The 26,592-nt window shown below is 47.8% G+C and overlaps 1 protein-coding gene across 3 annotated transcripts in view; it reads right to left on the bottom strand.

Moving 5' to 3' along the window:
• The window catches only part of INPP5A (inositol polyphosphate-5-phosphatase A), a 245,053-nt gene that overhangs the window by 159,903 nt on the left and 58,558 nt on the right, over positions 1–26,592 (bottom strand). For all 3 annotated transcript variants that reach the window (XM_074908024.1, XM_074908023.1, XM_074908025.1), the window contains exons 2-4: positions 24,973–25,014; positions 10,338–10,438; positions 8,187–8,274 (exon numbers count right to left, since the gene is read on the bottom strand). In XM_074908024.1, the coding sequence (XP_074764125.1) occupies positions 8,187–8,274; positions 10,338–10,438; positions 24,973–25,014 (231 nt within the window). The remainder of the gene's footprint in view (positions 1–8,186; positions 8,275–10,337; positions 10,439–24,972; positions 25,015–26,592) is intronic.

The raw sequence follows: 26,592 nt of genomic DNA, 5'->3' as shown, positions 1-26,592 counted from the left end.
GACTGCATTACTGGGCTACTGATCTGTGAAATTTCTCCCTTTTGTAATTATTTCTCCTCTTCCAATTATATAGAAGTGTCAGAAAACAGGTGGAAGATAAGCCATGAATTTCCTCACAGCAAGAAAAACTACAGATGTCTTATGGATTTGTTTCAAAAATGCATAGAAAAAAAGACAAGTCAAAACCAGAGAAAGGTACTGCTGTGGCAACACCTTTCAGATCCCATTTCCCATCCAGAAGAGATTGGAAGCGATTACCTGACAGCCGACTTAGTTCCCTAAGAAATTAAGTGGGAGATTTCATTTCAGGTGGTTGTAAATACATGTCCATGTCACAGAATGACAATACTCACACAACCATTTTTTTTCATGACTTTGTCAGAAGCAGTGGGATTAACTTCTACATTCATCAGCTCAACTTCATGAACTCATTTTTTTCAATTAAAAAAAGATAAAAGCTAATGAAGAGGTCAAACTTTTGATACAGGTTTCCAAAAGTTCCCAACCACGTACTTCATCAAAAACCCTCAAAAACCAGGAGGCTGCAATGGAAAGCGATTCGGTATTGTGATGAACAAGATGAGGAAGGAGGCTCTGCTGGAAAGGGTGCAGGAGCAAGGGAGTCTCTCCGGGTGCTCCACCAAGCGCGGGAACAAACCTAATCGCTGAAAGACATTGCCACCACGAGGCTCCCTCTGGCTTTGCATCACTGTATTTCCCTACAGAGCTTAAATCCTTTTTTTTTTGTTTCACATTTTCTACCACATGCAACTCACCAGAAGGCACTTCTGTGCATGGTTATAGATTTGCTTCTGGCATTTTAGGGGAGTTTATGGGGAAGACTAACACAGCTTTCAAATGGTTTTATTCCTCCTAGTCCCACCTACGAAGTGGAATTAGCAGAAAGTAAAAAGCAAGTATCCAAGCATCAAGCACCCACACCAAACCGAGTGCTCCACTGCTGAGGGGCTCGCTGCCCGCCGCCTGCCTCCCGTTCCACGGCAGGGCCTCCCTGGGCGGCCACCGCAGCCCACCAGCCTGAGCACCAAGAAAAAAAACCCAAAGAACTTACACTATAAGATTTGACGAGCTTGACATATTTTTCAAAGATATCATTATAAAGTCAAACTCAAACACAAAATAAAATTCCATGGGAAGGAGAGGAGGGAAGAAAGGAGAAGGTGGAAACAGGCTCATGTAATTAGCAGACGAAAATTCAAGCCAAGAGTACAGTAAAGGATAAGCCTGGCAAAAAAACCTGCACTCTGGACTCTGCTGCTGGGCAGAGGCCACGCTGAGGCAGAGCTACAAATTTAAGCCCATTACCCACACCCCGGCGGTGCCAGAAGCCCCGTTCTCAGCCTGCCCAGCACGGTGCTGCGCCACAGCCGGGGCACGGGGCAGGACAGATGTGGGGCACAGGGGACAGCGGGCTCCCCCACAGAGGGGGGACAGCGGGGCCAGGCAGCCCCAGCAATGCAGAGTGGTGCTTCAGCTCCACCTCCTGGGGAAAATCTGCCTTTCTGCAAAACCTGAAAATTCCTTAAAATTGTTAATGGAGAAATGGGCTGAGAACTAATCAGGCATGTGAATTCCCCCAATATTCAATTCAATTATGTCTCTCTTCCTAAATCATCTTTTTTATTTAACAAAACTCTAAATTGCCACAGCTAATAAGCTCAGAAGAATCAGCATACACCATTCATTTCTGGGAACAGGCCGATATTTTCTAAGATCCATTAATAACTATGACAGGATTTATGTACAAGATAAATTCAATTCAATTTCCTTTTTCAATTAATGGCCAATTATTCGAACTCAGCTCAACCAAAAATATTACTCAAATATCATTAATCTAACAAAAATTAACTTTACTCTTCTCTCGGTAATGAGCAGATATAATTTTAAGGTAAAATAACACACTTGAATAAAGCGTTGTCCGTGTGCATTTTGAGGGCCACTGCTCACCACGGGGGCCCTCCCCGTCTCAGCAGCTCAGGTCATTATTATTAAGGATAACGACAAGCAAAGGTCTCTCCTAGATGCTACTGTAGGCCACCCAGTGCTTTATCCAGCTTAGCTGAAGAGCCATTTTACATCTAAAAAACTGCCGGTACAGAGCGCATGGAGTCAAGGAGAAGGAGAAACAATCGGGGAGCAGCAGCAGCATAACCCTTTTCCACGCATTATGGAAACGCATGTACTCCTTCCTTTACCTGACCCAAGAGCAAAGGTCTGCGCTACCGCAGGACCGGAGCGTTTCGCCGTGTTCCACAGAGGCTGCCCTCCCCTGCCGCTGCCGCTCCCGCCGGGGGTGCCGCCCGCCGCGGGCAGCACTGGGCGCTGCGCAGCCCCACCGCCCGCGCCCCCGCCCGCCGGCACTGGGAGGGGGGGCCGGGCAGGCAGCCCCCGCGACGTGCAGCTCCCCTACCCCACACCGAGGATCTGGGGCCCGTTGAAGAGGGGGTGCAGTGGCAGCCCCCGAGCGTTTTCTAGAGAGCCGCTTGTCAGCAGGCCCGCGGGCGCTCCGCGCTGACCCAGGCCTTTGTGCTCTTGAGCAGCACAAGCATCCCAGCATCGGTGACCCACCCGCGGGCCGGGCAGGGCGAGAAGAAGGGGCTGTTATCTGCTGTGTTCTCCATCAGTAACCCACCTTTGTCCATCTCCTGGGTGGTTCTTTAAGGGAAGTTTCATTTCAGTAATTATCTCACCAAACTTGGACTTCAGAAGGCAGCAGCCACGCGAGTGCAGCATCCTCTCCCCTCCCAATTTATTTGTATTAGCACATAAAATAGCATTTGCAGCTTATGGCGCCGGTGTTGTTTAAACACATCTTCCTAATGTCAGCAATGCTATTTCAAAAAGTATCTTTCTTTTTTGTTTTTTAATTTGAAAATGGATCAGCTACATGACGAGCTAACTGCAGTGCAATCCATCCTTACTAGGAGGAGCAAGTCCAGCTCTGGCACATCAGCTGCGCTGCCCGACACGGCCCAGCAGCATCTCCTCATCACAAGGTTATCTGCCGGGCTGAGCAAGCAGATGGGCCCTTGAGGATTCTCTTTATTTTTCAGAAATAAATCTATACTGAGAAGTGAAGCACCTACCCCACCATGCAGATGCTTCTGCAAACCAGCAAGTGCTGTAACGACCACCCAGCTCCGTACACCTCCCCGAGCCCTGGAGGCGTGAGCTTGCTCTCAGAGATCTGCTTTGCCAGGAGTCCTCAGGATCTGACTTACTGCAATCAAGATTCTCTCTCCACCTACATTCAACACAGCAAGTATGCTTTAAGCTATGCAGATGTTTCTTCTGCCTTCTTTTAACAATGAAAAAAAAAAAAGAGTATTTGTTAAGCAATATAAAATCTTAATTGAATATTCCAGAAATCAATAAATACAGGTCACCAAACAAAACTAGCTTTGATCTAACTACAATTATAAATGTCACTGATTATACTGACATGTTTTCGTATAAAAATAATTGAGGATTTGATGAAAGCATCGTTTCTGGCTGCTATTTAGCTTCAGTACGAATGCTCTTATTCCAGAATAAAAGCCCCTTACTCACAACTAACTTAAGCTATTTGAGAAGTATCGACAAGTGAAAGTTCATCAAACCCAACTACTTTTGAGTAACTCTTCACACAGAAAAGCATCACAATTTATCATTTACCCTTTACATGAAATAAAACAAGTACAGTAAAATTAACAGAGAATGTAACTGCCAGGATGTTGGGAAAAATCAATACAGCTGCAAATACCTGCTTTTTTTAAGAGTGAAGTCCACTGGGTATACTCACAAATAAATAAAACAAGTGTACTGAATTTCTCAGCTTCTCAGACTTTTACCTATTTCAGTCTTCTTAGATCTGTCTTCTCTCTTCACTAGTAATACATTCTCTAACAGAAACTAGTATCTACTGTCTAGATTACACTTTGTATGACAATAAAGGTATCATGGTTTTAAACGGAGATTTACAAGAGGCTGAATTTTAAAACACAGGCTCAGGCTATTTGAGTATCTGAAGCACATGAGTCAGTTTGCCCACACTGGTTTTGCTATCAGTGTTTCCAGTCACAACTGGAACAGCATCAGAACCGCCTGTTTAGTTAATCTGAAAGTTCTGGGAAGCCATCATTACACTTGCGAAGGCTGTCACCCACAAACCCCATTCATAACTGCTGGGAGCTGATAAGCATCAGCTCTAATGTACCAGCTTTCTGCCAAGAGATTAATCCTCGGATCGTTTTTCAATTTTATAAAACTGCATCTCTGCAGCGTGACACGAACTGCTTCACCCGTGTGCATGTGCACTGCCCCAGGTCCCTGTGAAGCCTCTGCTGCTCTTTAACGCTTGGCCTTGTGCGAGCCGAGGTCGGGAGTCGCTGCCCAGAGGTGCCTCTGCCCCTCAGAGGGCGAGCTGCCCTCCCCCGGGCCCTGCCACGCTCCCCCGGGCCCGACGGGCGCTGCTCGCCCCGGCGCGGGGCTTCGTCCGGGGGCGTCTCCTTCACCAGGCCGTGAGGGGGCAGGTGCCCACAGCGCTTCATCCTGGGCCTAGGGCACAACTGAACCAACCAGCAGAACCACGCTTTTCTCCCTTTGCTGCGACACCTCCCCCCTCTCCCCACACATCCCAGTCTGTTTTACACTGGATTTGGTACACGTGACCACAAATGACAAGTGCCTGCTCTTAAACTTTGTGTCTGGGATGACACAAAATGAACCATTCTGATCCTTAATCCGCAATGAATTATGAGAGCTTTCAAAACCAAGTCACCAGGCACACCTCGTTATGACACTGTCTGTCTGCTTCTCAGCACTCCTGTGACACGTGCACCCCAGGTTGCGGGGAGCTGGGAGGGAGGCTGCGTGCTGGAGGGCAGGCTGCTGCAGATGTGCTCTCACACCTCACCCACAGTCCTCTCGCAGCCAAGCGGAGTAACTACGGGCAGCAGAGTCTGATTGAGCTTTGTGGGAGCCAAGCCAAGGAAAGCCTTACAGGAGTGATGCCAAAACTGCTAGGGAAGGAGACATGAGACAGCAGGGGTAAAGGTTAGCCAAACGGCAATGACTTGGGCTTCTCCATTTGTAAAGAAAATAGCATTATACAACAATATATGTGATAAATGTTTGTACTTCAAAGATGGAGAGGTAATAATACAGTAACTACAAGGCCACCATCTGCTGCCCATTCTGCGCCTTAGAAGGGATGGAAAAAACCCCACAGAAGCTAAAGGCCTTTGCAATCAAACAGAACTAATGAGGAAACGGGGAGATGCATAGCATCGTCCGAGCCAAACCACGCTGGAGATAAGACTAAAACTTTACCCTAAATGGACACACCACAGTGGTGAAATCCCCGTTCAGATAATCGTCCAGTGCATAAGTGCTATGCACACAAAGACTAAGCTGAAGAGCTGACAGTTCAAATCACACGTGTAAAACACATTTCTGTGAATCTGATTCATGACAGTACTATCAGGAACTATGCATGAGGACTGTCAGCACTGAGAGCCAAAAAGGAGACTATAAGAAGTCAAGAGGTTAAACTGAATAATGAAGGTGCCTCTTCTATCCTTTCTAGGATTTCTGGCTTTGGTTCTAAGCCACAACTACTGTAACCAGGAAGGTATAAAATATTCCTCTAGTACACAGCATTTTCTCCTGATGGTAGCAATATAAAGAGTAATCAAATCATTGCTCATCTTTTGTTTTTTCCCCTTTTCCACACTGAACTGACCCAGCTCTAAAAGGTTCTTTCAGGCTGGAAAGAATGACAGACAGAAAAAAAGCCAGAAACATCATTTCATGAGTCAGCTCCATCTTTTCATCACACTTTTAAAAATTCTGATTCAAGAACTGGATGCCAGAACACCCATGCTGCCTTCGCTGTGTCTGTATACGGAGGCAAAACCACCATCTGTCTTACACTCCGTCCCCACCAGCGACACTTTGAAGGATCGCTGTCCTTCCCGAGCTGCAGCACTGCAAGGGGAGCTCGTTTCTAGTTCGTGCCGCACAACCTCTAAATGCTCTCCAGAACGGCTCCACACAGACAGGGAGTCCCCTCTCTGCTGGAGACACCCTGCCAACACGCAGGTGCTTTTGCCCTCACTGCCGGGTTACAGCCGAGCCTCCCCCGAAGAGATCGTGGGAAGCGCCTTCCCTCCCGCGGTCACCTCCTGCTGCGGCGGAGGGAGCCGCTCCCGGCCGCGCCACAGCGCCCTGCCGGGCCCTGGAGCCTTATTTACAAACAGCCCCTCACGAGGGGCTGCGTCAGACCTTTACCAACCTGTTCCGTGTCTTTACGGTTACGAGTTCAACAGAGAGGAATTTAATCAAATCATAAACACGCGTGTTTGCTTAGACCATTTTCCATGGAAAATAATACTGATACAAGCAAGTCTTTTTTTTTCCTTTATTGACAGAGTATGTCAACAGAATTTCTTTTTCCAGGAAGGCCTAGCTTTAGCAGATACGGGATGACAAGAAAGAGATATGCAAAGTAGTATTTATGACAGGAAAGGGAGAATTATAAAGGTGGTTGGGGAACACTGCAAGAAAACACAGTGCCTAGAAAGTAATGCTAGTACGTGAAACAAGAAACTAGGAACTTTGGAAAATACAGAGTTCTTCAGAGACACAAACAGCACGTGCTCTACATCTAGGATTGCTGTCAACCTCTTTAAAAGCCTTTTTATCCACCACAGCGGCATCAAGAATAAATGTATCTCATGCTAAATAACTTCAATACTTTAAAGTATTTTGACCATCTTAAAAAAAACCAAGTTATCAGTATTTTGTTATAGGTTACGTTACTCTTCTATCCTGTGTTTCCCAAACAAAGATCACAGATGATTACCCCTTTTTCCCATAATCACAGAAGAGTCTAGGTCAGAGGGACCCCTGGAGATTGTCTGGTCTGACCCTCTGCCGAAGGCAGCTGAGGTCACGCAGAGCCCCTAGTAGCTCTTCTCACAGCATGAGGAGGTGCTGGCTGAGGCTCCTGGCTGCAGGCCCCCTGCAGCCCTGCGGCGGGACCCCGCAGGCTCTTTGCCAGCGAGCGGGCTTACCTGGGCACAGTTCTGAGCTGTGAGCCACTCTAAAACACACAGATCTGTCCCACCACCACTTAGGCTACCAGGGCTTTCTGAACGCCTTCAGCATACAGCTTTAACATTCCTGATGCAAGACTTGTCCCACTGAGGCTCAGTAAAGCTGATCATTTTGTTTTTCTCCTCTTTGATGAGAAAGAGAAAAAAAATCCTGATCTCTCTCCTCCAGTTCCACGTTACCTGTACTCCTATGCTGAGTCCTTAAAAACTGAATAAATAAATAAAAACCTTTCCAGGTTCTTATTCTCCTAGGTTCTATGGCACCCAGCTGGGATGCATGTGTGTGCTGGGGAGGTGGTTTCCCCTGGTTTGAACTGTGTGTCCTGGTCAGTGCTGCCGGGCAGCACCCGCTCATGCGGGGGGAGATGAGGCACCAGGAGCCACCGAGCAGTGTCTGGAGGGAAGAGGCAGCTGCTCTCCTGGAGAGAGGTGAGGTGTCGCCGACTCACCTCTAAAGGACTGTTCTTTCTCCTGCAATCTAGCAGCCATTGCCTAAACACACAGCAGACCTGTTCACACGCTGCACAGCCCCAGCAAGAGCCGCACAATCACTTCTGCTCTGTGTAAAGGCAACGCCGCACACGTGCTTTTACATCTACCTACAGATCACTCACGTACTAGTGGAAACTTGTGCTCTGGCTCTTCTCACAATCCCACAGGTGAGTGAGTCTGAATCAGCTCGAGGGATTCGTAACACAAGTCTTAAACACTTGCCAAGCCCTGTCGTCAGCTAATCACACTCCAGAGCTGCCACTGCCTCGGCCTGTCAGACAGTAACATGTGTCCTTGAAGGGAAGGCAGTTCTGATACAGGAAGGTTAATTGTTAGAGGAAAAAAAAAACTTAGACAAGAGAAAAGACTTTCTGTGTGTTCTGATATTCTACTGATTTTTAAATGGATGCACTTCTGTGAAACCAGCACATGTCCTACAAAATAAATGCTCTAAATAGGTGATCTTCATCATGGTGGGAACGACTGACATCCCCACAGCAATCAAAAACCCACACACAGTTTAATGGAAGAAATTTGCCATTTGCTGAACTGAACTTGTGAAAAAAAGAAGTTTACCGTAAAATGTTCCTGTGATTTATAGTTCTCATCCAGGTAAACTCGAGCTCTGTTGTAGTCTTTCATTGCATCACTCGATAACAATTCTCTGCAAGAGAAAGAAGAGATTAAAAATATGAAGGGTGGTGCAAAGGTACCGTGTTGCTTTAGCATCGTTCCCCGCTGCGTAACTCCCCCAGTGCCACCCAAAGGCCTCCATCACGTTTTGGTGTGAATTTCGGGGACTAAAGTCTCCTGCGTTGCCCACACCACCCGCACTTCCCACACCAACCATGAAATTCCCGAGCGCCGTTTGGACACGGCTGTGAAGAACTCAAGACTCTGAAGGCCACAAAATTTCACGAAATTGGGTGGTTCCTGCAAAGGGCCCTGTGGTCTCAGCTTCAGCCCTTTACTTTCCCGGACGGGGTTACCGTGCCGGCGGGCACAGCCGGCCCGTCGCAGGGGAGCGGGGCTCTCGCCTCGGCGGGGACGGCGGCTCCGGGCCGGGCCGGGGGGCTGCGCCCCGCGGGGCCTCACGCTCCGGCCGCGCTCGCTGGCGGGGACCGGCCCGGGGCACCGGGCGGCCTCCGCGGCCCCGGCCCCGGCCCCGCGGCTGCTCCGGGGCGGCGGCCCTCGGGGCGCGGCCCGCGCCGCCAGCAGGGGGCGCTGCAGGACCGCGGCGGGGCGGGGCCGCCCCTCGGGCCGGTTCCCCCCCGGCCGGGGAGAGGGGCCGGGGCCGGGGCCCGCGGTGTGGCAAACGGCCTCTCCGCACGGGGCTTTTCTAGACGAGATCCACACGGAAGCCCCTCGCGGAGCGGCAGCAGCGGCCGCCGCCGAGAACGGAGGAGGGCAGCGGCGCCGCAGGGCCCCGCCCGCCCCGCGGCCCCCGGCAGGCACAGGCCGGTCCCGGGGGGCTGAGCGCCCTGCGGGATCCCCCGAACAAAGCGTCGCGGCAAGTCTCCCCCCGCTCCCCCGACCCACAGCCGCAGCTGCCGCAACGCGGCTCTGCCCAGCTGCTCGGAACAGACTTCACCTCGGAGATGATACCAAAGGGCGGCACCTGCTCCCTGCCAGGACACGGCCAGAGGAGCCTTTTGTTACTTTTCCTGATTTCTCAAAAAATAGAAAGCATAAACATTTGCCTGGTCACTTCCTTCTTCAAGGTCACATGACATGCTGAAGCTGAAAAAGCTCATATACTTTATATTTCAAAGCTTACAGGCTTTACACATCTAATGACTTCTGCTAAGAATTACCTACCACGTCAGATAGATGTTCCACCTCCCCAGTTACTTACTGTATGGGGTTTGTGTGGCAAGGTTTTGGTAGTGGGGGCTACAGGGGGGCTCCTGGGAGGGGCTGCCAGAAGCTGCCCCGTGTCCGACAGCCAGGGCCGGCGGCTCCCAGCCCGACCTGCTGCTGGCCAAGGCCGAGCCCATCGGGGACGGCGGCAGCACCTCTGGGACCCGTATTTAGGAAGGGGAAAGGGGCCCACAACAGCAACGGCAGCCGAAGAGAGGAGTGAGAAGAGGTGAGAGAACAGCCCCCAGACACAGGGCCGGTGAAGGAGGGGGAGGAGGTGCTGCAGGTGTCAGAGCAGGTTCCCCGCAGCCCCTGGGGCAGCCCCTGGGGAGGCAGCTGTGCCCTGCGCCCAGGGAGGGCACCGGGGGAGCAGGATCCACCCCCAGCCCGGGGGCACCCCACGCCGGAGCAGGGGATGTGCCCGAAGGAGCCCGGGACCCCGCGGGGAGCCCGCGCTGGGGCAGGGGAGGAGTGTGAGGAGTCTCCCCCCGAGGAGGAAGGAGCAGCAGAGACGAGGGGTGATGAACTGACCGCAACCCCCATCCCTGCCCCTGCGCCCTGGGCGGGGAGGAGGGAGAGGAATGGGGAGCAAAGCTGAGCCCGGGAAGAACGGGGGGGGGGGGGGAAGGCGTTAGTAAGATTTGGGTGCATTTCTCATCACCCGACTCTGATTTGATGGATAAATTCAACTAATTTCCCCAAGTGGAGCCTGTTTTGCCCATGCCGGTCATCGCGGGTGATCTCCTGCCCTTATCGCCACCCACGAGCCTTTCCCTGCATCTCCCCCCCTGCCCAGCTGGGGGGGGGAGGGATGGAGCAGCTCTGGGGGCACCCGGCCTCCGGCCAGGGCCGGCCCACCACACTTACTTGACAAACTTGTCCACGTGAGACATGGAAGCTTCATAGTTTTTTCCTCCAAATTCTTGACAGTGTAAAGCCATGAAGTGGGGCTTGTGTGCATGTACAACCTGAAACAAACAGAAAAACAAATGTTAACAAAGTTGTGTTGACAGCTATTACCACACAAGGTAAATGACACAAACCCAGATGTGTTATTTCTGATGTGTTATTCTGAAGCAGCTGTTACCTGAGAAGTTACTGGCAGAACAGTAATAAGGGGAGCATCATTTGATATGGACTCTTAATACATAATAATACATATGAGACTCTTAATACATAATAATTACCTCAAAGAGTTTAAAGAAAGAAAAGGTAAGCTAAAATTATGAATTAGTTCCTAGGCATTTAAAGCAAATATATAACCTCTTCCAACTCACCTCAAAGAGGGCCTAACACCATTAACATGACCAAAACATCTCCTTGTCTGGGAGCTGGAAGAGTTCAAACACCTGAATTAATTTCTTCAGTTTTTTTTTTTTCCACTTTTACCAAATATTTCAAATTAGCTCGTGACAGAACGCTGATTGGCTATCACATTTGATATTTTTATTTATGGAGTATCTTATTTACAGAAGTGTTTAAGGAACACACACACTATGATATATACACATGTATCTAAGACAGGAGGCATGTAAATCCATCACGCGATTTCAAGTGTTAGTCTTGTGTAATGGAAGTATCTTAAATACCAAATACTCAGCACTAGGATGCAATTATCGTACTAAAGAACCTAGAACGCATGCTTTTCTGGTCATGCACCAAATATACAGTATTTATAAATTTGCTGCTGCTTTAAACACACATTCAATGTTATTTTGTCCTCATAAATTTTCTCTGCATTAACTATATTCAGCATTCCAAACAACGCATCTAAAATGTCTCGGTGTTGATACAAGTTGTAGAGACTTGGTATTTCATGTCTTGTTATCTTGTGAATAAACGGACACAAGCTACAGAACTATTTACATTTTTTAAAAGGGCGACAGTCTGAAATACTCGAGTCCACACTGGTGCAAGCACACAGGGGCAGTAACATGTTAAAAATCTGAAATACGATTCACTGTTATTTTTGACTTGGTGGCACTTGGCAGTCCCAGCCAGCACAAAGGCCACGTTGTCCGTGTGGCCATTCAGAGGAAGAACGGCCTGGTTTCCACGAGCTGCTTGGAGCAGAATAATAAATTAATTCCTCTCTCTGCAGGCTCTGGTGCCGGCAGGTTGGGGCTCTCTACCAGGCGGGGGGCACGGCCTCCTCCCTCATTCTTGCCCTGGGGACGGGTGGCAGTGGGAGATGTGCAGGAGATGGGCACAATTACTGAAAAGAGTTTCAACTTCAACACAGCGCAGCGAAGAATGACTGAAAAAATAACAGGGATAGCTCTCCTTTTGTACTCATTCTTTGGCTACTGGTACCCTGCAACTCTGAAAAGGGATAGACACAATAAAGCTTTGCAGTCATGCTTTTAATTATGTAAATCAATAGCAACTAATATTACTGTAGAAAGGCCTTTAAAAAGGCTTCTTTTAAACCAGTGTAAATTGTCATTTGATCTGATGACACGGTGAAAAATTCCTCATTCCTGACCACACAAATAATCTCGTTAGAAAACCAAGCTCAAAGGCAATGAAATAAAGATTAGCAATGTCTGAAATGCAGCATCTTTCCATGGAGCAGAAGGCAAACAGCAATCCCTCCCCTGTCTCCACCCGCCGCCCAGCTCGGGGCAGCACAGCAGAGGGACGGCCGCGCGGCTGCCACGCCAACCTCTGCTCGCCGGCTCCTGCGAGCACCGGGCTCCTGCGAGGACACCCCTGGGGCACCACTCGCTGCCCAGGGCCTGGGGCGGGCACCTCTCACCCCGGCTGGGCCACGGGGCAGCCTGGCACTGGCTGGTGAACGCCAAAGCCAGCGGGAATACTGCTGGCATGCTGCTACTCGGGGGTCAGAGGGTAAAGCCAGTAAATGACAGCATTTCTAATCTAAGCTGGGTTAGATGTGCAAAAAGGAGGTAACGGCCGCTGGTTTCCGAGTGATTTCAGACAAGTCACTTCCTCTTCTGTACCTCAGCTTCCCCATCATTGAAACAAATCTTGACACCGACCTGCTTGGTGAAGCATTTTGAGGTAAACTACTGACAAGTGTTACTATATAAAGGAAAAAAGTAAATACTCCCTCCCACAGACATGTTTGTGGTTCTTTGTGCGCTTTACTTAGCTCATGAACGCCAGTTTCAGACTAAGGGTGATATGTAGCAATCTTGCTTTAAAAACAGGCCATCAGCAGTAGGGACTGAGAATGAGCAAGAGCAGGACCCAATGGAAAGTTCAGCTAAAAGAAAAATAAAAAATAAGCAGACTGCAGAACAGATGGCTAAAAAAAATACCTGGAAGCCAAGAAATTATACCCAATGGGGACATGCACATACTTTTCCTTTGATATAACTCTGAAAACTTAAATCTATAAAATCAATTAGTATTAATGTATCAACAATTAAGAGAAAGCTTTGCTGAGAAAGTTTTTCTTAAGTATCTTCTCCAACACCAAACATGACACTGACCAGGACATGTATCTAAAGTGGTTTTGAGCGTACAAAAAGTGGTTTTTGGCTACAACTACCAACATTTGGGAGAGGTTTCAATTTCCAAAAAGTCTAAGTGTCAACTTCGATTTTCAGCAAGAACTGTTAAACAGAAACATAAGAGCTGCACTAAGCCATGGGAATCAAAGTCCAAGAGGAACTTCTCCGTGGTTAAAGGCGTTCGACCCCACCGAAGGGCAGGACGGCTGCTGCGGGCGAGGGGGCCGCAGCGGGGGCCGGGGCACACGGCCTCCTGCCCGGGGCCTCTGCCCACGAAGCCACGGCACCACGGAACGGGCGTCCCCATGCCTATGTCCCCTCCCTTCTAAGGCACTGCCCTAAGGGACCACCTGACAGCAGCCTGCAATCCCAGAGTCCATTAGCAACGAACTCACAATCAAGCATCTTTATGAAGTTTAACCGGTTGGTTCATTTTCTTCACTATCTTGGAGATAAATATTAACCAAACACAGCCTGGGAAGTCAAGCTTCATAACAGAGAGCGTTTGTGGTCCCTAAACAACACCCAGTCCCAGCTCTCCGTGTGCTTTATTGCTCCAAATCAGTTTTGGCTACCAAGTCCTGATCTTATCTACCTGGATAGCTCTATGAAATTACCATCATTAGAAAACAGTTGTAACTATTTAATCTTGTAAAGCAAACATATCCAAAGCAACACATCCAGTAACCGCTTATTGCAAACTCAGCAAACACCTGCTGGCACGTTGCGCTACTCATTTTAACTGCTACAACAGTTTGCTTCATTAAGATCTCCCCCCCTCACACAGCTAAAAAACCTAATAAACTGGTAAGACAAAAGCAAAAGAGGTGGTTTCAAATAAGATCCAGGCAAAAGTTCTCTCACATTTATGAGGATTAGTAACATGGAGCCTTGACTGTGGAGTCTTGCCTTGAGAAAACACTGGAGACCAGCTTCACTGTGCTACAGCAGCAGCAAACATGGCCAGACTCTGAACTGAGACTCAGCACTCAGGGTTTTTTCTTTACAATCCTGGAGAACTTGAAATCACAGCAGGTATTTTTTAAAATAAAAAAGTTTGTGCCATTTTTTAATGAGGAAACAGCATTGGCTTAATAGCAGTGAGAGGCCTTCATGGCATTCCTTGCAGGTTAAACCACAAAACCATACCCGAGTATTAGTTACATCCTCTTGTATAATAAATACCCTCCAACTAGTAGAAAATCGGCTCTGCTTCATTACCTTTTGCTAGTTTTCTACTGTTAAGAAAGAACAAACAGTGCATAATAATGAGTAATGGATACTTCAGAGTTGAAAACTCACAGTTGCCAGAGGTTAAAGATATGTACAAGATCATATAAACACTGAATTTGTCTCTACAGTAGCACAATGTGTTTACAAAGTTGAGCATTATTCTCAATTTCTGGATACACAAAAATGTGTAAAGGAAGCCACAATTAGAAGTTGTTTCTGGGGACAGGGGTAATGAGCGAGATGCTCCAACACAAATAAGTACAAATATAAAACTGGTGAAAACTGTAAAGCTCTTTCCATTCCTCTAGTCCACTGCTAGAGGGGCAGGTGAGGGGAGGGTGGGGAGCGTGCCCTTGCCGCGGGGGCGCAGGGCAGGGCGGTTGAGGGACCCCGGGGCTGCCAGGGGAGCGGGGACGGGACTCGGCCCCACGTCAGGCAGCTCTGCCCAGGCCAGGCGCCTCCCTCCCAGAGGGGAGCGCGTGTGCTGGGGTGACAGCATCGGGTTTAGACCCTGATCCAAGCAAGGCAGAAAGGGACCGTGGGCCTTGATCTCCCATATCCAGGATTATTTTTTAAAAAAAAAATCAAAATATCAAAATATGAACTTTAGTTTCCTTGTAAACTGTGCAGTATGTAAAAGTCAATTTAGCATCTGTGGTCCCTAAAGCATTCCAAGCATTCTCAATTTCTGCAAGTCTGCAAAAGAAAAAAAAGACATTTTCACAAGCATATAGTCAAGCAGCAGTAGTCCAGAAAAGCCTGCTCCTTCTATTTCTACATTTGATATGCACTGACAAATCCAACTTCTAGCACAGTTATGTTATCCACAGTCTCTCTATGTGAACGACCTGACAGAATCACAGAATTGTTTTGGTTGGAAAAGACCTTTAACGATCATGGAGTCCAACTGATAATAGTTGATAGACTCGACCCAAGTGGTTGGAAGACTCCGTAGTCGAGGTCTGGCTGCGAACCCCCTGCCTGGCTGGTGGAGAAGCCATCAGTGAGGCACTGGAGGCAGAGGAGGGGGGTCTGCCCTGGCCCCCAGCAGGAGGGGGCTGGGCAGGACGCGCGGGCGCTCTCCAAGGGCACCACCGCTGCCAGGCCCTGTTTCCTAAGGGAAACACCCCGGCATCTGCCCTACAGCGGGGAGAAGCGTGTGTGCGTGTGTTCCCACATCTGCGAGTCAGAGCTGGGCTTGGGGGGCATAAAGTCCTTGTTTAAAGAAGGAAAAGCCTATCTGAAGGGGTTACTGGGTACAGCCTCACCACACACTTGAGCATCCACAGCTGAACATCACCGCTGGCGTGTTACGGTACCGCAGTGTGAGCGCAGACGAGAAAGTCATTATCTAGCAATTGCTGCTTAAATTTTAATGTACTTTAATGGTACGCAGCAAACCAAGGACAGGAATAAACTGAGCTGCAGTTACTTATGAGGTCTGCAATAGCAGAGGTAACTCCACAACCAGCATTTTCAGCTCTTCACCGTTAATGATACTGCGGGGTCATCCTAAGTAATTCCTTCAGGGTTTTCCTTAAACCCTCACAAACCAGTGTAGGAACATTTTATCATCAGCCAGGCAAGCAGCTCTACACCCTCCCCTACAACTCTGTCCCCTGAGTACCTGCAGGAAGGACGCCTGCAGACAGCTCCTGGCGGGGTGGCCCCCCCGGGGTGCTCCAGACCCGCAGCCTCACCTGGGGGCTCCCCCCAGCTCTGAGATACCCACTCCAGCTACCCGGCTTCCTCACCCCTGTTTACCGTCCCCATTGCTGTTCAGGCTTTGCATCCCATGCTGGCAGCCCCGGGCCAGCTCCTCGGCCTGCCCGTGCCCGCCTCTACCCCAAGGATAGGCAAAAGAGCCCTTCAAACGGGGCAAAAGCAGAACTGTGGAGTCCTGCTCTGAAGCCTGCAGGTAGCAGAGCTTTGTAACGAAGCTTACTACCGGCACGCTGGTACACGTCTGTTTTCAAAATCAGAAAGGAGTCTTTTTCTAAGTCTCATTTACAGAAGGAGGAAGCATTATTTCCTGGAGATTCTCTCCAAAACTCAGATGGAGCACATACATGGAAAATTTTTAGCTTAAGTTGGTAATTTTATTCTTTTTTGTGTGTGTGTGACAGAAAACAGCAAGAAGGGTTGAAAGTAAGGCAAATGTGTGTTTCCAACTACCAGTATGTTTATGCATTAGCGCACACTATAGAAAAGGGAACCAACACATGAACTAGTAAGGCAGAGGGATTTACTTGGAGCTTACACTGCAAAATACAAAGGCCCTGAATAACCTTCCCTGCACAGCCGCTGGCCGTGCCTCGGCTCCCCGAGGACGCGGCACCCACAGCCCCCACACGCAGCCGCCCCCTCGGCCACCGAGCCGGCTCTCCTCCGCGGGCAGCCCTCAGGCTCCTCGCCGGGCAGGGCAGATGGCGGCCGAGCCACCACAGCCGCTGTGAGGAGCGGAGGGAGGGACCAGCGCCACAGACCCGTTTTTTTCCGCGGCAGGCGCAGGATGCCACAAGTTTCCGTGATGTCAGGGCCGGGCTGGCTGCCACCGCCTGGCACCCTGCCTGGCCACGTCCCTCCTGGGCAGCCCGGCCGCCGGCACCCAGCGCGGGCACATCCCCGCGGGCAGCGCGGCTGCCCCCGAGCCTTCCTCCCGCCCGGCATCGCTCCCCAACCCGCCCGGCATCGCTCCCCAACCCACCCGGCATCGCTCCCCAACCCACCCGCAGCGCGGCCTCGGCCGAGAAGCGTGCTACAGCCGTGCACACCGACGTCGTGCGGCGCAGGCAGCGTTTGTACCCTGTCCTCAGGCCGTGGATTCAGACAGAAATGCCCCAACCCCCCCTGAGGAAAAAGCACCCATCTGAAAAAAAGACCAAGATCTAAACTCGCAAGGGTTGCTGGGTCTGGAACAGAGAGTTTCAGTTAATCACCCTTTCTAGTTAAACAAACAGGATTAAGTTCACTAAAATAATTAAACAACACACTGAGTGGCTGCTTTTTAATGTTTCCGTTTGGTTTGTTTGTTTGTTGTTGGTTTTTTTTTTTTCCTTTTTTCTTTCTTCAAAAAGGGTAACACACAAAGTTTCCATTCAGCAATATGAAGATGACCTTTAGCTTTTTAGTAAACTTTTAACTTCTGTATTACTACAAATAAAGGCTCCAAATACTCTCAAACACATTAAGCAACATGGAAAATTGCATTAGGGAAAAAAAGAAAACCCTCTGCCTCCACATTTTCATCTAAAATGACCATCTGCCATGAATGTGACACAAAAAAATCGTTACTGAAATTAGTAAAGATTTTCAGTAGCTCCAGTTCCCAAACATCTCCCATCCCAAACACTAGGCCCAATGCGGCTGAAGAAAGTACAAAGGATGGGGGAAGGAGAGGGTGAAAATTAAAAAAAACCACGCCCTAAGTAAGTAAATAAATCAACAAAAGTCCTTTCCATGTGCCCCTACAGCCCTCCCTTGCAAACACCTTCTTGGATGCTCCCGAAATTTCTTGTTTCCCTGGGTTTTTTTCCTGCAAACTGAGATCAAGGCTGTGAGCCTGGGTACCGGCACTTCACACAAGTGGGGCAATTATCTGATTTGCATATTCTGTGAACGCTCTATCATTTGCATAACATCTAGTTCATCAAGTCAGCCGCTTTGTTGTTAAGCACTAAACTCTTCCCCACCAGGAACAAAGTGCTCCAAACTACCATTCTCACAATCTGTTGTCACTCTCCCCAAACAGCCATTTTCCCTGTTTCCAAGCTATGTTTACAGGATCAGAGAATTTTTACTGAAAAGAGGATGGGACTCTAAAATAATTAAGACCCAAGTACCAGTAACTATTCACAGTTAAGACATGGGGCAAAATAACCAGCCGTTAGGACTTCACTGAATTCTCTCTCCCTGTAAGAACATCTCCCCCCCATTCACTGTGATTCCTGACTATCAAGTGCAGGGCACGACACACTCACTTCCAAGACTTTTTTCTTTTATCTTGATTCCAGTGGGCTGCTTTCACTGCCAATACTGTTTCGTGCTTTGACCACGAGAAACCGGAGTAAAGTCTGCAGACCCCCTTCCACTCCTAACGAGCGCAGGGACGGTGCTGCTGGAAGCTCCAGCGGCCGCCGCGTGAGGCAGAGCGCCACAGGGGTCGCCGAGCCCTGAGGTTGGGCTCGGCCTGAGCCCGGCGCCGGGCACAGCCCGGGAGGTGGGGGGGCTCCCCAGCCCCCCCCCGACTTTGCCACACGTGCGTCCTGGGGCCGCAGGGCCGCCCCCGGCCCGCACACGCCACCGCGGGGAGCGAGGCGCGGGGGGCTGCGCTCCCCAACGCTCCCCCGGCCGCGGGCCCTTCTGCGCCCCGAGTCCAGGGCACGGCTGGGCCCCCGGCGCTGCGCTGGGGAGCCCTCACCTCCGCGGGGCGGCCTCGACTGCGCGAGCCCAAGGAAACAGCCTCCCCAAAGGCAAGCAACGCCTCTTCTCCTCTCTCCCCTCTGTGTGACACCGAGGTGACTTGTAGCAGAACGACTGCTTGCTGTTTGCTATTCTCCTCCCCTAAACATGACACCCAGCAAGCTGGGTATCTTTTTCACAGATACCATTGCAATATTCCCTGTCTTCAGGGACATTTATTTTCCAACCACAACTTCTGTTCTACCTTTTTCTTCTCTTCTATTGAACTAAGAAAAAAAAAGTCATCTCTTATAAAACCACTTAAGACATAATTCCCACGCATTCCAAAAATTTTGGTGGTCAAGAGCCTATTCTGACCAGCCAGTTACAGGTGCTGCCTAAAGCATTCAGTCAAACAAATGCTATCAGCCTCATACATCAAATATCTGCAAAAATACGACTGTCTTATTATTAGGGTCTAAAAGAAAACAAAATAGAGCCTGCAAATCCAGAGCAGTTAAAATAAATGACTGTGCTACCATGGAGTTTAACAAGATTCTTAATGGTTATGACCAAATTGTTTAATGAAAAAAGACTCAAAGATTTCATGAATATTAGTAAAAAATACAAATATGCTGGAAGAAAAACAGTGAATTGTTTAGTAATTATACGGGTAGGGTGGCTAATGGTTTTAAGGGAGTTAGTTTCACCAACGTATGCGCTGATAACCCGACTGCTGCAAATGAGACGTAAATTGCATTAGAATTGCAGAGTCCATCTCAGACAACTGTGTTTCCTATTTTAACATCAACTCCATCTACACACACTAAAAGTTGCTGTCAATTACCTTCTTCTTTCGACCACATTCAAAGCAAAGTAGCTGACCTATTTTTAGGTTTGAAGTTACAGACACAACTTAAGATTTCACTATGACACAGGACTGCCTTTTAAACACAAACATGTCTTTGTCAAGCAAAGAGGTTCTCAACAAAACCAGCTGTGACCAGCAACTGGAGAGGGACTTTGAGAGCAAAGCTCAGAGAGAATCATCAAGTTTAGAATAAATGGAGCTTAAATACACTTATCAAAAGGCTTTATATACTCCACGCAGCCCGTGTGCAGACCGCACGCTGACACCAATCCCCTCTTCACCAGGACAGCAATCAGAGCAAACTCGGGGCTCAAGTAAAGTGCAGAAGACCCTGCGCAGGTGCCCCGGCCTGGCCGCGCTGCCGTCCCGCCCGGGGTTCCACCCGCCTCACCCAGGGGTGGAGAGGACCCGTCCTCCCGCTACCAAAGCCCTTGCTCTCGCCGAAGCGAAGCTCTGGCCAGCGTGGCAGCGCCGGGGGCAGAGCCAGGGCTGCCCGCAGCACCCCCAGCCCAGACATTTAACCGCCCTATGGGGCTCGTGGCCGTCGTACGCCGCTGTGTGCATAAAGATCCACCCCAGGAAGGGGCCTGCAGCTATCTAGAGCAGCGGTGCCGCCACGGGAAAAAGGAGATTTCTGTAGTGGCTGCAGGTACTGGCAGGACGTAGCCCTTTCCACGGCCTGAACAGCTTCCTTGCACGCAGAAGTCTGGCTGCAACAGCGAACAACAATTAAACAGTAACTTAATCTGTCATTGGAAGTTCTAACCTAGCCCCCACCCCAAATCAAAGCATCTTTTAGCTAGCCTATAAGCGGATCTGCTCACCACCCCTTCCCACCCCAGGCTGTGCAAGGGAAGAATTGGCTTCTCTGATAGCAGCCAAGCTCATGGAGTGCTCCTCCTTCTCCTCCCAGGGTAAACAGCAAAGCAGAGTTTGCACCTTCTCCACTCCAGAGGCAAGAGCACTGCGGAGGATCACTGTGTGCCCTTTGTCAGCCTCCTTGACACTCTCCTGTTCTTCACCAGAGGGTGGGTTCTGCAGCATACAGGACGTCCTGGACCCTGCAGCTTTGCTGTCCTAAATTAATCTACCAAGGAGGTGCTGGCTCTGGGCTCCACTTCCCACAGTGCCGCTGCTCCCCGGCCCCCTGCCCGCACCTGCCGGGGGCCCAGAGCCTGCACCGGGGACAGGCAGGGGACAGAACCCCCCCAAACAGCTGTGGTCTGGAGGGAGCCGACCTTCAGAACACTACAGATGAAGGAGAGATGCTCCTGGCTGCCTTATTCATGTTTATAAATGAAAAATTTAGTTCAGTGATGCTAAGTCAAAGAGGCAAGTAGATGCAAAATTTGATGATAATTACAGAAAAAAAAATCCGCTGGACCAATTTTCAAATTGCCAGATTTCAAGACAGCAAGTTCCTGAAGCTTAGGCTTTTGGAGATTAATTAAACCAAAGTCTCCACTTTCCTACAGGATGGGTGCTCTTCTGGCTTCCCAGAGGAAATCTGAAACCACAGGTTCGAGGAATTCCAGAGCACACAAATCGCAAATTCACATGCTCTGTGCTCCTTCTGAAGAATGTCACTACTTGTCGACAGATGCTCAGAAAAGTCCACCACACCTTTGAACAATCCCACCCCAGCCTACACGGAGGCAGGAGGCTCAGGAAGGTGGGATCTCGGCTTTAAGCCGTCACCACAGGAGCACACGTGTTCTTCAGACGCTGCCTGCGGGACGGGGACGGAGCACGCGGAGAGAAGGAAGAACACAGCCCGAGAGCTGACATTTGTTTCTTTTTGCTTTACAGGTAACGTAAAATATGCTCACTGCAAAGCTAACACTGTAATCCACAGGAGAGAAGGGAATGGCACTCCCGAAGCATTCGGTGGATGTGACGATACTGTGTGTTAATCAGATAAACTTTCAGCAGTCCGTTCGGTGTTCACGGACAGGTGGACAGGTTTTTCCAAAGCTTTTTCTTGTTCCTAACGCCCCTCACCACTAGAGCACTACCAGAGATGCTGACTTTCTTTTTTTACTCCTACTTCTTTTTGCACAAGAGCTGGCTGGCTTTAGGCCTTCTTGTTTATCTACATGTAGTAAGAATACCTACAGCTTATACCGTAGGAAAAGCGTTATGAAGCCCCCAGATGAACACCATGTATTCACCCATCAGATCAAATGGAAAAAGCAGAGCAGGGAGGAGGAAAAGCCTCGCTATATATTTAGCAATGGGAAACAAGCAAGTCTGAGGTGCAGGTCACTCTTTCCTCCTTGGATCCTGTTGTCAGCAGCACGTCAAGGGCACCGTCTATTCCAGTGCGACAGGACGTGCCTGGGAAAGGCTCCGCCACCACCTCCTCTGGGGAGCACGCCAGCACCCAAACCCGACATATCTGGGACTGAGCTCAGCTGAACTCTTCCTTTGTTTGCTTTCACTCTTCCTTGGGGGAAAAGCAGCAAGTAATAGTGAACTGGTAGAAAGTTACCCAGTATGTGATAGTTAAATCGATTTTCAACTACCAAGTCAGATGTCACCCAAAACGCAGGCTCCGCTTTACAAGGCCAATGAATCCAGGGAAAATAACATCCCTCAGCTGTATCAGCTGTGCTGTCGACAAAAGCCATCAAGTGCACACTGCTTTATGGGCCGCTACATCGTAAGCTGTCATTAAAAACGTCCTTGAAAGTTTATTTAAAATATTTTTTCCTGTTTGCATTTCTTGGACAAACTGTTTAATTTAACAGCATTAGATCTTCCATATTTTTCATGTTAATAATGTAGGATATTTGTAGATCAATGGCAGAAGTTTAAAAATTCTAGTATGTGACATTTGAATGTTATTTTAGTCCTCCATATGCTACCACATTCTCAGAAGTGCACACAGCATATAAATCAATGATAATACATAAGTGACTTGTATTTACCCATCACAGCAATTAAAATCCCTTATTTTAATATACTGGAACTTAAAAACAAGCCTCAAAAATAATCCTTCATTGGTATGTTCTTTGACATAAATTCAAAGAAAAGTTTCCATTACGGCTTTAGTTTCTAGAAACACTTTTAAATTTAGAGTGGTAATTGTGCTTCCTTTTTTGTGGAGATATTCTGACTTCTTACGAAAGGACTTCATCCTCAGAAGTTATGCAAACTGTATTGACACAACTACATATGCAAATTTAATTCCTCAGAAGAATGGAAAAATATTGTGGTCTGTGGTTTATCTGGGTTTCGAGATTACAAAGAAGTATTAAGAGTTATTTTCCAGTACTTCTGATGAACTTCGATTTGCAGAGGTTTTCAAAGCAGCAGAATTTTAAAATAATTAAAAATTCTGAAGCTGTACATTTGTGAGGTTGCTGCGCAGCCTAGTATTAGCACAGTGCTGTGCTACTTTCGGTACAAGCTTATTAGTCTCTTCCCTAAGGAGCTTTTTATAAAGTTTTATTCCACTTCCTACTGCGTTTGTGAACATGGTGTAAAGAGTCATCCTGCTGCACACACTAAGAGAGGAAGAAGGGTTCAAGGCTACTGAACAGCACAACTGGTAATGTTCCCCTCACCCCCACCCCTTCCTTTTTTCCTTTTTCTGATAAATGCAGCTTTCTCAGATTGCAGATACGGAGGGCAGAGGCATGGGGAAGGAGGGTGGATGTACCAGAACTCCTGCAGCCGAGGGATGGGTTCTGGTCTACCCTTCCGCTGCTCAGACCCTGCACTTGACTGGCCACACAGGAGTGTTAATGAATCGTTTTCTTCCTGTTTTGAACTTTGTATAGACAATATTCACTGGACCAAAGACAGACCGTGTCCAGTTACATGTTAGTGGTCCCTGCTCTTAGATACCAGCAGCTCCTTCTCCCCTCCTCTTCCTGTCTTCCAGAAACTATTCAGAAGCATTTCTGTAGTGCTTACCCCACTTTAGTAAACAAGTAAGGAGTCTCCTTAATAGATGCATAAATAGGTAATGTGATGCTGAAAAATATGCAACAATCAAAAAAAAAATTCTGTTTATTTATTTGTCTTGTCTTCATAGGAAGGGCCTTTCTGAAGATGTGGAGAGAGTTTAAATCATAATTAGCCAGAAAAGTCTGCACAGTTTGAGCATCACGTACATAAAGCAGTAATCAACCAAAGCAGCAGAAGAAAAATAAACAGATGAATCTTTTGTGAAGTTGACAGATTGTGAAGAATATAATGCTGGTTACTGGACCTCAGATTTTTGCAAATCCATTACACCTGCCAGAAAAAGCAGACTGCAGTATTTTACAACATTGCAGTGAAGGTCATAGGCTGCACCAGTAACTTGAGCATATAAATAATTACAGGACATTTTCAGTTACAAAAAAGCAAAAGACAGAACGCTGCTAATAATGTTTTCTGTATATAGCTTCACCTTAAAACTTGGACAGCAGAATATTGTTGCTTTAACCATTTTTGTATAGGGGATGTCACACTGAATAAAGGAATCTTGTGGCCTTCCAGTGCTGAAAGGGGGTTATAAGAAAAATGGGGACAGACTTTTCAGTAGGGCCTGTTACCACAGGACAAGGGGTGATGGTTTCAAACCAAAAGAGGATAGATTTAGACTAGATAGAAGGAAGACATTTTTTACAATGAGGGTGCTGAGGCCCTGGCACAGGCTGCCCAGAGCAGCTGTGGCTGCCCCCTCCCTGGCAGGGTTCAAGGCCAGGCTGGATGGGGCTTTGGGCACCCTGGGCTGGTGGAAGGTGGCCCTGCCCGGGGCAGGGGGTGGCACTGGATGGGCTGTAAGGTCCCTCCCAACCCAAACCAGTCTGGCATTCTATGAATCCCAGAATCCATCAGTTCTGGCAGATCGGACAGGAGCTGTCAGCATGGAACAGCACTCATGCTGCTTCCTAGACAACACCTTTGTGTTCCACCAGTGCTCAGCTCCTGTTGCTTACCTACATGTTTCTGCATGAATTCAGCAAGTTAAACAAGTCTCTTCTACAATAACAGAATGTGTAAGAGCAGCTTTTATGCTTTAAAAAAGCCCACACCCAGGGTTTACAATACATTTTATACTATGGGTTCAGTTTCAATGTTTTCACATTGCCTAAACAAGAAAAGTTTCAAGAAAGAGCAGGCAGTAGGATGGATCAATTGCAAACCAACATCAGAAATTTTTAGATTTCAATATAAACGTAAATTGGACTTCCCAACAGATCTTTAAAAATAAATTACTCAAATGTATTTCTTACTTAGGAGGCTTAAAAGACCATTTTGTGCCAAGCTAAAGTTATTTTTACAAAATGTCAAACGTTTTTTCAGGCAGAGGATTGTCAATGATAACAAATTATGTTTATATGCTGAATTTTTATAATCATTACTTAAAAATTCAGAAAGAGACATACTTTTTAGGACTGGTTTTGAATATAAAATAGTGACTTCAACTTCACAAAAAAAAAAAAAAAGATCTTGACATTATTAATTAAAGCCAATAAGCAAGTGTGCATAAAACTCCATGAGAAAATAAGCTTCACCTTACCTGATAAAATTCCCGAAGCCAATTCTTCTGTAAATTTTCTGGCTGAAAAACAAAATACAAAAATTCATTAAGAATAAGAGTAATATATTTTTATAATAATACCCCAATACTTATTGCTTTCCTCAATGCATTTGAAGTGGGGAGCTTTTTTCCACAGTTAAAGAGAAAAGTACAATCGTGAGGATGCTCCTCCACAAGTGCCCACGGACAGACCTCCTCTTTTCGCTTCCAAGTCCCTTCTCAGATTTTCACTAAGGTCATACATTTCGCATATGACTTCACAACGGCTGTACGCATACAAGATTATCAAGCAATTAAATCAACAGACTTGGTAGGTACTGAGGTATGTGCTTTTAAAAGTACACATTCATTGGCTGGATATCAAAACGAAGTGCTGACACCCAGCTCTTGCAACCTGAGCTTCGAGGTACACGGATTTACTCCTAACGAACTGGCTCAGAGGAACAACCGTGCTTTTGCGGGATGATTGAGCACAGTAGGATTCCTGTTAAGGACAAACTGGGAGAAGCACTTCAAGACTGCTACAGAAGTTATGAAAAGCAGTAAAAATACAGTAAGTATAAAGCTCTGCCTTTTCAGAAACAGCCCAGCCCAGATATGGTTATGGACAGAGAGAACTGATTTTCACACATGAAACGCACAGCTACGAGAGAAACATTTGTTGAGTTTTATCTTCAGCAACAAGTCTTCTGGATAATTTTTGCGTCATAGTGGAGAATAAAAACCCAAATCAGACTTTTCTCTCACAGCAGTAGCAAGAGGGTACAGTATCTGTGGGAGGCAGGAGAACGTGCTGAACTGGAAACCAGAGAGATGTCTCAACATCCTCCCTTTAGTAACAGTTATGACACCAGCTGCCTGAAGGCAAACATACAGACATGAAATTTCTGTTCTGCTCTATTTTCCCATCAATTCCGTTACTTTCAAATAGTTATATACAACTTTGAACTTCCTAATTTGTACTGACAGCTTGTTGCAAGATTTGCCCATAGGTGGCTATAAAGATTTGTAAGTAGTCAAAACCAATTTTTTTTGGTCTGTAAGTCTATGAAAGTCATCCAGTTCTGCAAACCTGTAAGGCCTACAAGTCTACAAAAGTTTTTTGAAAGCTGAGGGAAAAAACCACCATGTTCTTCCCTTGATATCCACCACCTCCCTTTTGTTGATTACTCCTTGACAATTCTGTAATTCAGACATTACAAGAAGGTGAAATTTTCACTCCTTTTGTACAATTATTTTTTTCCAGCAATAACTTTCTCAGTATTTCCTACAGAAGTTACCGCTCAGTGTGAGGGAGCCGCCAACGTGGGGACATGGGGGCGGCTGCACTCGGAGCAGCAGCCCCTTGTTCTGTGCCTGAAGCCAACCGGGATGAATCTTGGCCCATGCTCAGGGATGTCTTAAATTAATAAGCACACAGAACAAAACATCCATGTCTCCCACCCATGCCCTTCACCTCAGCCGAACAGCGTAACTCAAAGCCAGAATAAGGAAGCTGCAGACACAAATAAAAAGCTGAAGGCAGCCAGGCCAGCAATAAAACAGTCCCTCTAAAAATGCCGTCTCATTAACTGCTTATTTAGCTACTTAACTCTTTTT

The sequence above is a fragment of the Athene noctua genome, chromosome 5 (assembly GCF_965140245.1).
Source record: "Athene noctua chromosome 5, bAthNoc1.hap1.1, whole genome shotgun sequence".
Taxonomy (NCBI): Eukaryota; Metazoa; Chordata; class Aves; order Strigiformes; family Strigidae; genus Athene; species Athene noctua.
This window is presented reverse-complemented; position numbering and strand designations above follow the sequence as displayed.